Below are 13,973 nucleotides of genomic sequence, written 5' to 3'. Positions count from 1 at the left end.
AATTTGAGGAACATTTCTCAAAGCTTTCAAAGAATTTTGGTCTTGATTTTGAGAGAGTTATTTTATTTTTTAAATTTATTAGAGAGAGCTTAAATGCTTAAAAGAATGATAATGAATGAAAAAAAAAAATGATAATGAATGAACCTAGAGATGCTGGTTAAAGTGGGAGACTGGATGAGTTCCACTATGATTTTTGTCCTTTTGAGGATATATTTGTCAATTTCGATTGGCAATAATAATAAGAATTTCCCTTGATCTTAGCCAAAAATATGTATAATAATTATTTATTATTTTACATTGAGATCAATATTATTGTATCAATGTCAAGAATGTTTACTCAAACAAAAGAAAAAGTCATGTCTCCCTTGTAAGAGTTGAAATGTGACGTCTGAGGCGTGGTGCATTGGTAGAAATTCTAGACTAGGTCACACTTGTGAGTCTAAGAATTACTTAATTCGAGTTGCACGCTTCATCAAAATACTGTGCCATAATGTGAATAGCCCTAACGCAATCAGTGGTGCCCCATGCCATGAGTTATGAGGGTTCAAGTGGAGTGGGTCAATGATCATAGCATAAGACCCTTTTTTTTCATTAAAAAAAGAATAAAAAAGAGTTTAAATGTGAAAATTTTACCTAAAAATTTTATTTATCAATATGAATATATGACGTCAACTACTCAACTTAGCCAAAAAAGAATATATGATTTCAATTACTCAACTTAGCCAAAAAAGAATGATTTTTTTTTTAATACTTATTTTTTATTAAAAGTTAGAAAAAAGAAAAAAGGAAAAAGAAAAAAATATTATATTTTAACATTGGACAAACAATATATTCCTATAAGAGTGCACTGTGCACGCATAAATTTGGAGTTTTCTATTTGCGTTTCAACTTTTTTAACTATAGCATAGCAAAATGGGAGCAAATCACCAGCACATACTATACTATTACTAATACGTTAGGGACAAAAGAAATACAGATTTTGCAGAGTAGCAGTTAATAATGGCGGAGGACAAAGAAGACAGAGAAGAAGGAGGGTTCCATAATCAGAACCCTAACCCTAATCACAACAACAACATCATCAGCAAGAAAGGATCCAAAGGAAAGTCATGCAAGGGATGTCTCTACTACTCGTCTCTGCAAAGATCCAAATCCAAGAACCCCACTTGCGTTGGCATCCCCAGAACCCTCCACCAAGGTCAATCTCTCTATAATCCTGTTTTTCTTCTTTTTTTGATCCTTTGATTCTTATGATGATGCTTGTGGGTCTGTTTGGTTTGCCGAGAAAATCAAGGAAATTTGAAAGAAAATTCTGGGTTTTCTGTTTTTTGCTGTGTTTGCTTACTCAAGTCTGAATTTTGATGGGTTTTTTTTTGCATTTTTGGATTAGAAGAGTGGATGTTGTTATTTTGATTTGATTGTTGTTGTTGTTGACTTGCTGTTTCTTGGGTATTTTTCCCGGAATCCAAACAGTGAAATAGGGTTTGGTTGTGATGATTTTGATATCATTAAGTGGTAGCTTAAGATGATTTCTGGTTTTGGATGCATTATATGTGGTGGGCTGATGTAAAGTTTTGTGTTTATTGTTTTTAAATAATGTAAAATGCATACTGTTACTTGAGCATTAATGGCACTAGTTTGGTTCCAATGTTGTAATTTATGTAGAATGGCTGGAAATGTTGAGGGAATGAGTACTGGAAAAAAAAATTAGTGTTCTATGCTGAAATCAAATGTTTTTGTGCCATGGCTTTTCTTTATTTTGGGGGTGGGGGGTGCTGCTTTGATTGTTTTTCTTTAAGTTTTGACCTTCTGAACTATTGTGGAAGTATTTTACTTTGTACATAGCAAATTGATGATTTGGTTGTGAAATTTGTAAGCTTCTTCAAATTTACCACCTTTATACCTTTATAATGGAAAACTTCAACACTTACTGAACGGCTAAAAGACCTGAATGATATGATGTTACATGCGTTATCAATAGGCAAATTGAAGAATTATGAATTTCTTCTGAGGTGCTCATGAAAATCCATTGCTTAATATAAAATGTTTTTGAGGCTAGGACTTTTTACCAAAGAATGTTTACATTGTTCACAACTTCACATGTAACTTTGTGGATTTATATATAAGTTAAATGGTATTAGTTATTGACGGTACTAGCTTTATTGATAATTTCGGTTCCAAACAGTGGACTTTATTGGTAGGAACTTTTACAAGAAATGTACTGATATTTAAGGTGCATGACCAGTGCCCAGCTACATTGTGGGGGAAACTGAGTTGGAAGCTTCCAAAGAGGGCCGCAGTCTAACAGATTTCAAGTATGCTTGTGTTGGTTACTCGGTGTTCCTGAACAAGAAGGACTCTTCAAGCGATCAGCAGAATAAACAAGCAGAATTGCCATTTTGTGTTGGTCTTGAGGTGTTATATCTTTACCTTTTTTTCTTTGTTTTCCCAATGAATAATTCCATTTCACATTTTACTTTTAAGTTTGAAGACAACGGTGTATATATATTAGGATTACAAGTTTACAACCTTGTAGCAAATTCTTTAGATCAATATATAGCTTTCTTCATTTCAGCCAAAATTCATGTAAAGTGAGGGTATGTTACTATGTTATTGTTACTGAACATTGTGAAGCGATCAGAATTACTTTGTCCAAGTGTGATTATGAACCCTTGAGGTGTACTTTCTTCAATTTTTTAACTCTCGTTGAAGTGTACTTTCTTCAATTTTTTAAAGTTTTGTGAAGTTCAAAATGTACTTGTGATGATATTTATATGGTTTTTATTGCTTCATCAAATTATAATCTGACATAATTACTCCTTGTTTCAGGTATTGTTGGACAGAAGACCAGCAGATCATGCTCAGGCTCCTGCTCATGTTAATAAAGGTAAAAGTTGATGGTTTTCTTGCTTGTTGCAAAATTTTATGCAATCTTTGGTTGTGTACTAGACTCTTTTTTTTGTTGTTGATAAGTAATAAAAATATACTAAAAAGAAGAAGGGGTTGTGTACTAGACTTGTCACTCTCTTAGACTATTTCTGATGGATTGTTTGAAGTTGTACTGTAGTTGAGAATTCATCTCTTGTGGAGTTTCATCAGAGTTCATAGATTTTGGTGTTGCATATGGAGAAATCCTTTATTTAACTTTTGGGTTATACATGCTTATTAAAATGAGTATAAAAGAGGTATTTTTTGAATTCCAAATTGCTGGAATTGAACCCATATTGTGCAGTCCATTGCATGGTTAATTTCTATTAAATTTACTTGTGATGTTATTATATTTTATTCAATCACTAAAAGTTTAGATCAAATTCTCTTGAAGTTTGGGAAGAATTGACAGTCTTATCTGCAATGTGATTTTCCTGAAATAATGTAGTTTTCATGACTGTTCATTGAATTTCTGACTCTTGTTTTTTTAGAGTAGAAGGCATTTCGTATGAATGGTACAGTTACATACAAATGAGTACCTGCAGAATTGCAGGAATATATAGTTTAGGTGCCTCACTCAAGGAAATTGAAGAGCTGAAGATAAATATATAATATTGAGGAGTAGATGAGTTTGTAAAACTATTAAAATTTTATATTATTATTATTTGCATCTAAAGGCAAAATACTTTGTTAAGAAAATATGGCATCAAATGTGTCTAGACGTTATCTCATTCTAAATTTTACAAAAAAAAATTACCGAATAATTTTATATTCATGTGGATTCCAAATACCTCTAGATCTACCGATGGATCATCAATGTGTTCCATATGAAAATAAAAACATGCTGGGATGAGTAAATGCACTGCACGACTGTTATGGAGGTACCTGCTTTACTGCTTCTATGTTTGGTCTTTTCATTCATGATTTCTACTGACATTTGATTCATTCTATGTTTGTGAAATTATAAATATTGCGAAGTGATTCGAAACTCCAGATAGCATGAATTATAGTGTTTACCTATCAAAAAAAAAAAAAAGAGATACAGTGTTTAATCAGTTTCCCCTGGAACTCTGGACTTTAAACTCCATTTTTGTTTCTTCATTTCCAGATGATGGTCGTGTTCTTCCCCAACCTCAACCTCGAACCTACAGACCAGCTCATTCCACAGGAGAGGAGTACCTGAACAGGCAAGACATAAATTTGATAAAAATATAGGAATCATAGATAAATTTTCAGTATGCTTTCTGATATAGATCTTTTATTGAAGTTTACTCTCTCTCTCTCTCTCTCTGAGGGAAATCACATAAAAAGGCCTACAGTTCATACCCTGTTTCTGATTAGGTCCTAAATTTTTCATTATGTCATTTAAAGTCCCAACTTTAAAGAACATATCCTTTATTCATTTCCATTATTTTTGAGTTTCAATTTTGAAGTTTTTGTCCATCTCAGTTATTCATTTCCATTATTTTGAGCGATAATAAAGCAGAGAAAAACGGTAAACCATTTGTTAAACTCTGCATAAGTAAAATACAAAGCTTTACCAATAGTTTTTCCTTTTTCTCTGTTTTGTTACTGTCTAGAGTAATTGAACTAGATAACCGAGATGAACATGTGCATCAATTTGAAATGGTTTGATAAGTCTGAGACTTTAATTGACAAAATTAAAAACCTGGGACAGTCTGAAATAGGGCAAAGATTCTAAGCCCTTTTATATAAACCCCTCCGGCCCTTTGTTTTGTTTTTTTACTTTTTACTTTTTACTTTTTACTTTTTACTTTTTTAGGTTGATTAAGTGTATTCACGTATCACTAAACCTGAAGTTCGCAAATCTGCAGGTTTAAAAGGAATGCAAGCCTAGTAGCATCTGGTGTGGCTAGGAACGTGAATAGAGTGGGCATCTATATAAAAGAGAGTATGGATGACATTTTATACCCTTACCGAAGACGACCCAAGTAATACTGCTGATCACAGTTGCAATGTATATCTGAAAGGATTCCTATTGCTGGAATTGGGATTGTCCGATTTTGTTAATCCCATCTCCTTGTTTCAATTAATAACACTATTTTTGAGGAATGATGTTCTTTCACTGAATTATAACAAATAATGTTGTGGTTTAATTCACTATAAATTGTGTTTTCTTCCTTGACACTTGTGATTGATTGAAGTTTGGCTAGATGGCGATTAAATGGCCCGTCCAATTACAGGTGCACCACTTCATTTTAGTCTTCAAATTAGGGAGAGTAGCATATCTGAATGAGTTTTGAGTTTCCAGAATGACATGAAAAGTGAAAACAGATCGACTTTGTTATAATTTTATTGTTGCTTGTATGGTTGGGTAAATTGCTAGAGGCCTCTTGATCAGAGTCAGCTGTGTTATTTGTGAAATGTAATGCCAAGGAGATAACTTAATCTTGGCATCACTCGGGTAATATTACTTTTGCCTAAGTTTACCATTCATACTACTTTTATTATGCACTAATCACAAGAAGTCATTTAAATAGTTTTGAAAAAAGTTGTGCCCATATTGATTGGTGAAAGAGTCCTAGCAGCTGGGACATCTCTAGAAAGTGGTCAAAGTTTGAAAATTTTGTTGGAGTTTCTTGAGCTGAAATTTCAACCTAAACCCCAAGTTTCAAAAAACAAATTAAGGTCCAACTCATTTTATCAGCCCACAAAAAATGAAAAATCAACCCAATGTGTTGAGTTGGATCAGGTTCGTCAAATTGGTGGAATGCATGCCTTTAATAACCAATACACTCCAGTCTGATCTCACGAATTGAACCTAAATCATTTTGTTACTTTTTTTTTTTTCGTCCCTCAAATCAATGAAATTTTCAATTTATAAGTTTTGTTTTTAATTTTTATATATAGTTTTTTAAAATCTTAATTATTTTTTTAGTTTTTCAAAATACAAATATATTTTAGCACATTTTTAACAAAAAATTTTCAACAAAAATCTAAATAAACAATTTAAAACTAAAGAAGTGTACGACCTAGAAAGAGAGGAAACTTTGGCGTTTTGGGCACGCAACCATAACTATAATAGTTGCAGCATTACAAACTTGCTTCTTCACGCACTACTACAACTTTTATCCAATTATTTTATTTAAAAAAAACACACACACACTTTAATCCAACTAGTTATTAGTAAATTAGAGTATGTTTGGATAGAAATTATTGCTAAAAATTGAAAATACTGTAGTAAAATAATTTTAAAATGTGTGAATAGTACCACGGATCCACTTTTAATAAAAAAGTTGTTGAAAGTGAAATATGTGGGTTTGTGAACCGTACACGAATATACGGTTTACAGAAGACTTAGTCAACAATTACGGCTGAAAAAAAAAAAAAAAAAAAAAAAAAAAAACTGAAAACGCGTAGACGCCAAATCCAAACCCATCCATAATAAATACTAACTGACATGCCCATTTCATTTCTCAGCCCCGTTTTTCGTCGCCACCTCTCTCTCTCTCAAATCTCAATCTGCCCGCCAATTTTTATTTTTCTTTTATTAATTCCAATTTTTTTTCTAAAAAAAAGAAAAAGAAAATTCCAATTCTGACCCAATTTGACTCTCTATTTTCTTTCACCTATATAAACTCGTACACAACCTCCATTTCTTTCCCTACAAGCTTTTCTCGTACTCGAAGAAAATCAAACATTCATGGCTCTCTCTAAGCGCGTGCTTCGATTAGTGGCCAACTCCAACTCCAACTCCAGCTTCCGATACCTCAATACGTCGTCGTCTTCATCTTCACCTTCCTCTTCGTCCTCGTCTTCGTCTTTACCTCCTAATGGTTTCCATTTCAGGCAGCTCTCTGAGGCCGTCAAACCTAATCTCAGGCGCGCATTTCTCGTCGATACTTTGGCTCTGGTATTTTCATTTCTCTTTCAATTTTATTTTGTTGAGAGTTTTGGAATTTTCGATTTTGAGTGACTTATTTACGGTTTTTGCCATTTAGGTGAGGGGCTTAGAAGCACAGGGCGTGCCTTCGAAACAAGCGGAGGCGATCACGGCTGCGCTGACGGAAGTGTTGAACGACAGTTTGGAGAATGTCGCTCATTCCTTTGTCTCGAAAGCTGAAATGCAGAGGGTAATTGCTAATATACATGTGTGATTTATTCGCGTTTTTTGTTTTGCGCGCCAAGTGTTTGATGTTTTGTTTCTTTGAGAAAGGAACATATTAGATTGGATTACATTGTTTTGATTTGTGTATGGCATTGCGATGATTTCGGTGTGATTTTGTGTGCAGTCTGAGATGGTGCAGGATTCAAATCTTTCGAAGTTTAAGGCCGAAGTACAGAGCTCGCAGGTACTACTACTAATTGTTGATTGATTTGTTTTACTTCTTATAAGCTTATCATGTTTGTTTCGGTTGAATAGTTGTTAGTGCAATTGTTTTTGTTTTATGGAGATTCTTAAAACATTTTTTTCAACATGTGTAACAGCAATTGTTTTATAAGCTCTGCTTGGGCTTTTTTTTTTTTTTTTTTTGGTGTGTTTCAAGTAGTAGGATGAGTTTATGATAACAGTAATTTTACAAATGCGAATGTAATGTCTGGATCTCTCTTCCTGTAGTTTCAATGAAAGAATCTATAGACAAGCGAGAAATATGGGCTCGTAGTTTGGTTAATGGATTTGAGTTTTGGAAGTACTTGTTGAGTTTGGTTGGTACAATGGAAAATTTTAGAAAGTTGTGGCCGTGATCATGTCAGAATTTCAGGGCAAACGGCTGAAATGGCAAACTGAATGATTATGATGAAGGACAATATTTATGACCTTTTGGTTGATTTTATAAATTAAATGTATGAGATTAGGTTTGTTAATAAGTGAGCATTAATTATTACATATTCATAAGTCCTTATGCAATGATGGAGGAAGAAGTGTTTGTTAGGGATATGTGGGCTCATTAGATGGCACATGGATGTTGCTTTCTAGACTTGGTGACAACTAAAGAACAGGGAGATGACTATTTTGGCAGATTCATTGGATTTTGTTCATTAGAATGCTCTTGTGAGCAAGGGAGCTTGTTAAGATTATTAGAGATTTAATATTGGACATTTCCATTGAATTTAGTTGGTCCTTTGTGGTTTCCTTCAATTTAATTGTTCAGCTGCAACAATCTCTTAGCCGTGTCATGTGCCTTTTCTTATTTCAGTTACCATTAGTTGCATTAATTAGTCATGGCCTATTGAACACACTTGTATAGAAATTACTTCTTATTCCCCTTTTCGGTATACATGAAGGGAAGGAATAGGCGATATGTCATTTCTTATTAAATTATTACAATCGTACATTGCATATGAGGGCACAGTGGTCCATGTTTAATGTGACTTTGAGCAGTTTAGTTGTTTCCTTGGAATGAGTCCATGCATTCCTGCTTGTTTTGGTTGTTTTGTGCCACTTTCCCAGAGGAGGCATTATATGCACCCATGTTTTCTCAATGTCAACTTATTACCAATAAAACAGGGTACTAGTGATGCAGGAGATGCAAGAAAATTATTATTTAATATTATTTATGTTTGCAAGTCATTTGTATTTTTATGTTTTAGGTTCTATTAGTTTATTGGGCTATTAGTATTTTAATTTGGAAGCAGGGTTATTTCTGTAATAAGGCAATTAGGGTTTCCTAACCAATTAGAACTAGGGTTTAGCAATCCTTTATAAGCAACTTATTGTACTCCTTGAGGAGCTAGTTGATATTTTGATAAATAAAAACAATGGCCGTTTGGTCTTTCTTTGATCTGGTGCTGACTCCAGGTCTACCCTAGGTGCTGACTCCTAGTGGTTTTCATGTTTGGTGCTGACTCCAAGCAAGGCCTAAGTGCTGACTCTTAGGTCATATCTATTTATTTTTTGTTGTTTCAATTTTTGTTCTGGTTGTCCTGCGTCAATTTTGGTATCAGAGCAAACTTCGATCTGTTGAAGCATCACCGTAGGAAAGAACCAGAAAATATCACCCAAAAAAAAAAAAATTTTGCCGTGTTTCTCATCCCATCAAACCACAGTAACCCACACACCATAAGCAACCACCGCAAGTGACAGCTCTACCACCACCAGAAATTCAGCCACCACACTACCTTCAAAATCCCTTCACGACATCTCTAACAAACCAACATCAAAAAACCATATCTCAATACCCATCAAGCCACCAGAAGGTTACCCATCGGCAACCTCAACCCGCCGCCGCTGAGATTGTCTAGCCACCACGAAAAGAAAAGAAAAAGGAAAAGAAGAGGAGACCCACGCAAGACCCATCACTCACCAGCCGCCAAAAGCCATAAAATCAACACCCACTGCTGTGGAACCCAACAGCCACTAGCCACCAGCCGCCGCAAAGCCCAACACCGCACCTCACTCACCAACCTCCATCACCAGCAGCGTCCCCATCACACCGGCGACTTCCACTTTCGTTGTCCAGCGCCACCGCGACGACGATCCAGCCTTCAGACCGTCATCTACTCACCTGCTCCAATCGACGCCAAACCATCTCCATCGATCCGCAAGCCCAATCCTGATCCTTGTCAGTGATGCACCGCCAGAGGCCCTACATCTCATGCGCCACTGCCGGACCACACTTCAATGCAGATCTGACCAAAGCTCGCTACTGTTCTCGAACAAGCCTCACCTGAGTTCACTTACAAAGCAGACACGTGAGTTCACTTACAAAGCCAAGTTTTGCTGTTTGTGTTTATTAGTCACCTCAGGACAAGGCAAACACGTGAGTTCACTTACAAAACCAGCCCATCAGCCTTAAGTGGGCCACGTCACTTTGGGTTTGAAATTTCTTTATTTTGGTATAATTTGCTGGTTTAAAATACTATCAATATATTCTTTACGTGTATACAAAAAAAAAGAAAAAGAAAATCCAACAGTGTATTTTATTATTATAAAAAAAAAATGGAAAAGAAGAAAGACCCAGCCCACAAAATCCAAACCTGTCAACCAGCCTAGTCCAGCAACTATTTGAGAGTATAGTCTTCGGAGCCTATTCCAAAGATCTGTCCAGAGAACATCACAGCAATCCAGGTTCTTGTTCCAACTTCCAACTATTTGTTGAAACACTATTTTAGAGAATTATGATAATATCAGAAGCACCTTATTTTGATGGTTATGAAACTTATCCACGAGATTTTGTCAACTGGATGAATGGGATGGAGAAATTCTTTGAGCAAGCAAATTTTGCAAATAATAAAAAGGTTAGGTATGCCAAGTTGAAGTTACGAGGTAAAGCACAAAAGTTTTGGGAAAAGCTTGAATATTTCCGCTATCTAAACAATGAAGCTGCCATTAGTGTGTGGGAAGATATGAAGGAAAAGCTTTGTGATGAGTATTTGTCACCATACTATCGAGCTAAGTATCTACCCCAATCTCAATGTGGTACTTTTCAAGTTGAAGCAAATACGATGAATTTTCATTCTATTTCATGTCCTCAATGCACTTTTGAACAATCTACTAAGGAATTAAAGGAGTTATCTGAAAAGATCAAGAAAAATGTTCAAGACATGATTGCTCAAATGAAGCAAATGAAGACTCAAACCAATTCATTTGGGAAACCAATGATAATTGATCATAATGAACTTATTGCTGCCCCCATAGAAGACAACATTGATGATGATATCTTGGTTGTGGAGAATCCTCAAGCAACACCAAAGCCTAATGTTGACACAGACATTCATGCCTCGACAAGTATTGCCCTCCCATGCGTGCAAGGATATGAATCTATTGAAGAGCAGCAAGGTGAAGAGATGGTTTCTAAAGAGAGTATTATGTTAGAGGGTGCCCATGATGTGATATTGGAAGCTAATGAATCTGCTTTTGATCAGCCTTCCATGGTGCATGAAGAAAAACAGTTTGCCAAAGTGGAGAAAGTGGATAACATAGTGCTTCCACGGGTTCAAGATAAGATTATGTTGATTCCACACATTGATTTTGTTATTCCAGAAGAGTTTGACATGGTGGAATTCAAGGTTTTTCTTTTCTCTATGCTACCTAAAGTGATTCCAGATTGGAAGCAAGTGTTACTTGTCAGCATCCTAATCCTTCAATGCTTTAGAACTCGAGGTCGAGTTTTCTCCAACCAGAGGAGAATGATGCAGGAGATACAAGAAAATTATTATTTAATATTATTTATGTTTGCAAGTCATTTGTATTTTTATGTTTTAGGTTCTATTAGTTTATTGGGCTATTAGTATTTTAATTTGGAAGCAGGGTTATTTCTATAATAAGGCAATTAGGGTTTCCTAACCAATTAGAACTAGGGTTTAGCAATCCTTTATAAGCAACTTATTGTACTCCTTGAGGAGCTAGTTGATATTTTGATAAATAAAAACAATGGCCGTTTGGTCTTTCTTTGATCTGGTGCTGACTCCAGGTCTACCCTAGGTGCTGACTCCTAGTGGTTTTCATGTTTGGTGCTGACTCCAAGCAAGGCCTAAGTGCTGACTCTTAGGTCATATCTATTTATTTTTTGTTGTTTCAATTTTTGTTCTGGTTGTCCTGCGTCAACTAGACTACTGATTGACTTCGCTTGCCATGGTTTTGTGATTGTATTCTTCATGTTGATCTTGGAGAAGGATTTGAATTCTTTTAGTTCTTTGTTACAGTACATTTTTTTTTCAGAAACTTATACTCAGGTCTCAAATCGACTATATCATCCTACCTTTATCCCTCTCTAAACCCCTCCTCCACGCCTTAGATAATCTTGATATCTAATCCCTTTCAGAGAGCCAAATTCAGGATTGGGTTACAAGTTACTACCCCCCCCCCCCCCCCCCTTCCCCCTCCTTTTTCCTTTTTTCTTCAAAACAAGCAAGTAAACAAACCAAAAGAATGTGAAGAAAGAAAAGGTTGTTAAAGATGAGCAAAAAACAAATTGAAAGGGTGAGGAATTTATTCCAATATAGTTTGAAAAAATATGGTTGCTCAGACTGAAATTAAATTACAAGAACTTGAACCAGTGCTCAATTGCTTGTGACTCTGTTGTCAAAAGTCAAACATCAGTACATGATGCATATGTACTAATACATTCCCAGATCTGTAATGGCACAAGGAGTTCCTTTTAATGGACCATATGTAGTGAAGGGACTTCTTAAAACTCTAAACTTTGTAGCAGCAAGAGTTCCTGAATTATGAAACTTCAATCCAATCTTGTTTATCAACAAAACTTATACAATATTTGTGGAAAGTTTGAGAGAAATGGAAGATAACCAAAGCTTATAATTTCTCATCTTTAATTCACATGAAATGAATAAAATGTAACAGAGAAGTTTGATGAGAGTAGTGGGATAAAGGAGATGAGATGTCATTTGCTTCTATTATTTAAGGTGGACTGCTTTTAGAATTCTACTTGGCACAGCTTCTTCAAAAGTAAAAAAGTGGGAGGGAGCATCTGATCTCTCCATCTTTGCAAATTAATTGGCCTAAGGTTTTATTTATTTAAATGAAATGTCAAAAATTTATGAGTTTGTTTGAGTTTCAGCCATTTTGATTGTTGCCACCCTCCATTCTGCAATCTTCAGTAATCAAACTTTCTTCTTCTTCTTCTTCTTCTTCTTCTTTTTTTTGTTTTTTTTGTTTTTTTTTTTCTATAGATAGGTAGATGTTGGGGGAGGTGGGATGTGAAGTTTGAATCTTTCTAGGCATCTTCTGATATTGCAGTAAAGGAAAATGCTATTTATAGCTTATTATAAATGTTTTCCCTGTGTATATACCTATGCTGTTTAAAATATGTACTAATGATGTTGTATTTTTCAATTTCTTTCTTTCTATGAGACCAATATTAGTATATAGGCATTGCTGTATTGATTATTTCTTAGACGTCCTTCTGATAATTCTACAGGAACATCACTTTTCTATGTTGCAACGTGAGACTGAAAAACTTAGGAGTGACATAGAGAAAATGCGCAGTGAATTGAGGTCTGTCTTACAAACTATAATGCTTTTGGTTTCTGCCATTTGAATTAAATTTATATTTTTCAGCTATGATTCAGTGAAAGGTGTTGCTTGCTGAAACAGGTATGAAATTGACAAAGTTACTGCTGGACAGCGTTTAGATTTGAATCTTGAAAGAGGGTAAGGAAATTAAGTAGATTTTTTTCTTCTTTTCCATGATGCTACTGCTGGACAGCAATTTTGTCTTTGCCTCCATTATATTGTATTAATTACATCTGAGTGCAGGCGCATACGTGATGAGCTTGCCAATCAGAATGCAGAAACCTCGAGTCTCACCAACAAACTTGACAAAGTGAGCATAGCAATTGTGCTGGAAAGTGTATTCTTAAAGCACCTTGATTTATGAACTAATTCTTAATTCTTTGAATCTTGTCTACAGGAAATTCATTCATTAAAAGCCCAGTTAGAAGCTGCAAAGTATGATGTGATCAAATATTGCATAGGTACCCTTGTCTCAATATCTGCAGTTGGTCTTGCTGTGCTCCGCATCTTGTTGTAGGGATAATTGTTACTTTGGCAGTTAAAGACGACACTGATGAAAATCTTGAATTCATTCTTTTCATGGCAATTGTGTGTTGGGGAAATTCAGGTTGTATTTCTTTTAATTTTTCCCCAAAACAACGCTAATCCCAGGTAGTTGGAACAGTTTTCATAGTTCCCTGTGGGATAAAGCTAAACAGCAATTATTCATACAACTCCTTTACAGATGCTATAATGTTTTGCCATATTGGAGAGGTGAAGTAGATAATAGTTGAAAAATGGATGTCTTTATGAGAATAAATGTTGAGTGCGGTACCATTTGAGTCCCTAGTGAGGCTACTTATTAGTGCCTGAATCCCTGTACCGATATTATTGTTGATCCAGCAGCCCCAACATATTTATTTTCAAAATGCAATACTATGAAATTAAGGTTATCACTTATCTTGCATGAGATTTGTGGTTACATTGACATACAAATATAGTGCCTATTTTATACTTCCGCGTGTGTATATATATATTTTAATGGTCCTCCAGATCCTCTTGCTTTGGGGCTTCTTGTAATTGTTGTATCAGATCATTGATACACTGTATTTGTATAACAAGAAGGGTTTTT

At 35.1% G+C, this 13,973-nt stretch overlaps 2 protein-coding genes across 2 annotated transcripts; both read left to right on the top strand.

Annotated features, from left to right (window-relative positions):
- Positions 1–858: 858 nt before the first annotated feature.
- On the top strand, positions 859–5,073 carry LOC142644765 (uncharacterized). The gene is made up of 5 exons (XM_075819337.1): positions 859–1,195; positions 2,243–2,412; positions 2,827–2,884; positions 4,034–4,112; positions 4,761–5,073. The coding sequence occupies exons 1-5, from the start codon at positions 1,000–1,002 to the stop codon at positions 4,879–4,881; spliced, it is 624 nt and encodes a 207-aa protein (XP_075675452.1). The 5' UTR covers positions 859–999; the 3' UTR covers positions 4,882–5,073.
- Positions 5,074–6,346: 1,273 nt separating this feature from the next.
- Positions 6,347–13,690, top strand: LOC142643779 (protein FMP32, mitochondrial-like). Its single transcript, XM_075818494.1, has 7 exons — positions 6,347–6,799; positions 6,888–7,019; positions 7,179–7,238; positions 12,768–12,844; positions 12,944–13,000; positions 13,106–13,172; positions 13,260–13,690. The coding sequence occupies exons 1-7, from the start codon at positions 6,590–6,592 to the stop codon at positions 13,377–13,379; spliced, it is 723 nt and encodes a 240-aa protein (XP_075674609.1). The 5' UTR covers positions 6,347–6,589; the 3' UTR covers positions 13,380–13,690.
- The last annotated feature ends 283 nt before the right edge of the window (positions 13,691–13,973 follow it).

The sequence above is a fragment of the Castanea sativa genome, chromosome 7 (genome assembly GCF_040712315.1).
Source record: "Castanea sativa cultivar Marrone di Chiusa Pesio chromosome 7, ASM4071231v1".
In the NCBI taxonomy this organism is placed as follows: domain Eukaryota; kingdom Viridiplantae; phylum Streptophyta; class Magnoliopsida; order Fagales; family Fagaceae; genus Castanea; species Castanea sativa.
This window is presented reverse-complemented; position numbering and strand designations above follow the sequence as displayed.

Bases quoted from the DNA above. Each gene is read 5' to 3' on its own strand.
- LOC142643779 (XM_075818494.1), top strand. From the start codon at position 6,590: ATGGCTCTCTCTAAGCGCGTGCTTCGATTAGTGGCCAACTCCAACTCC. The intron at 7,020-7,178 runs GTAATTGCTAAT...TTTTGTGTGCAG, and splicing joins CGAAAGCTGAAATGCAGAGG to TCTGAGATGGTGCAGGATTC. The intron at 7,239-12,767 runs GTACTACTACTA...ATAATTCTACAG, and splicing joins CCGAAGTACAGAGCTCGCAG to GAACATCACTTTTCTATGTT.
- LOC142644765 (XM_075819337.1), top strand. From the start codon at position 1,000: ATGGCGGAGGACAAAGAAGACAGAGAAGAAGGAGGGTTCCATAATCAG. The intron at 1,196-2,242 runs GTCAATCTCTCT...GTGCATGACCAG, and splicing joins CCCCAGAACCCTCCACCAAG to TGCCCAGCTACATTGTGGGG. The intron at 2,885-4,033 runs GTAAAAGTTGAT...CTTCATTTCCAG, and splicing joins TCCTGCTCATGTTAATAAAG to ATGATGGTCGTGTTCTTCCC.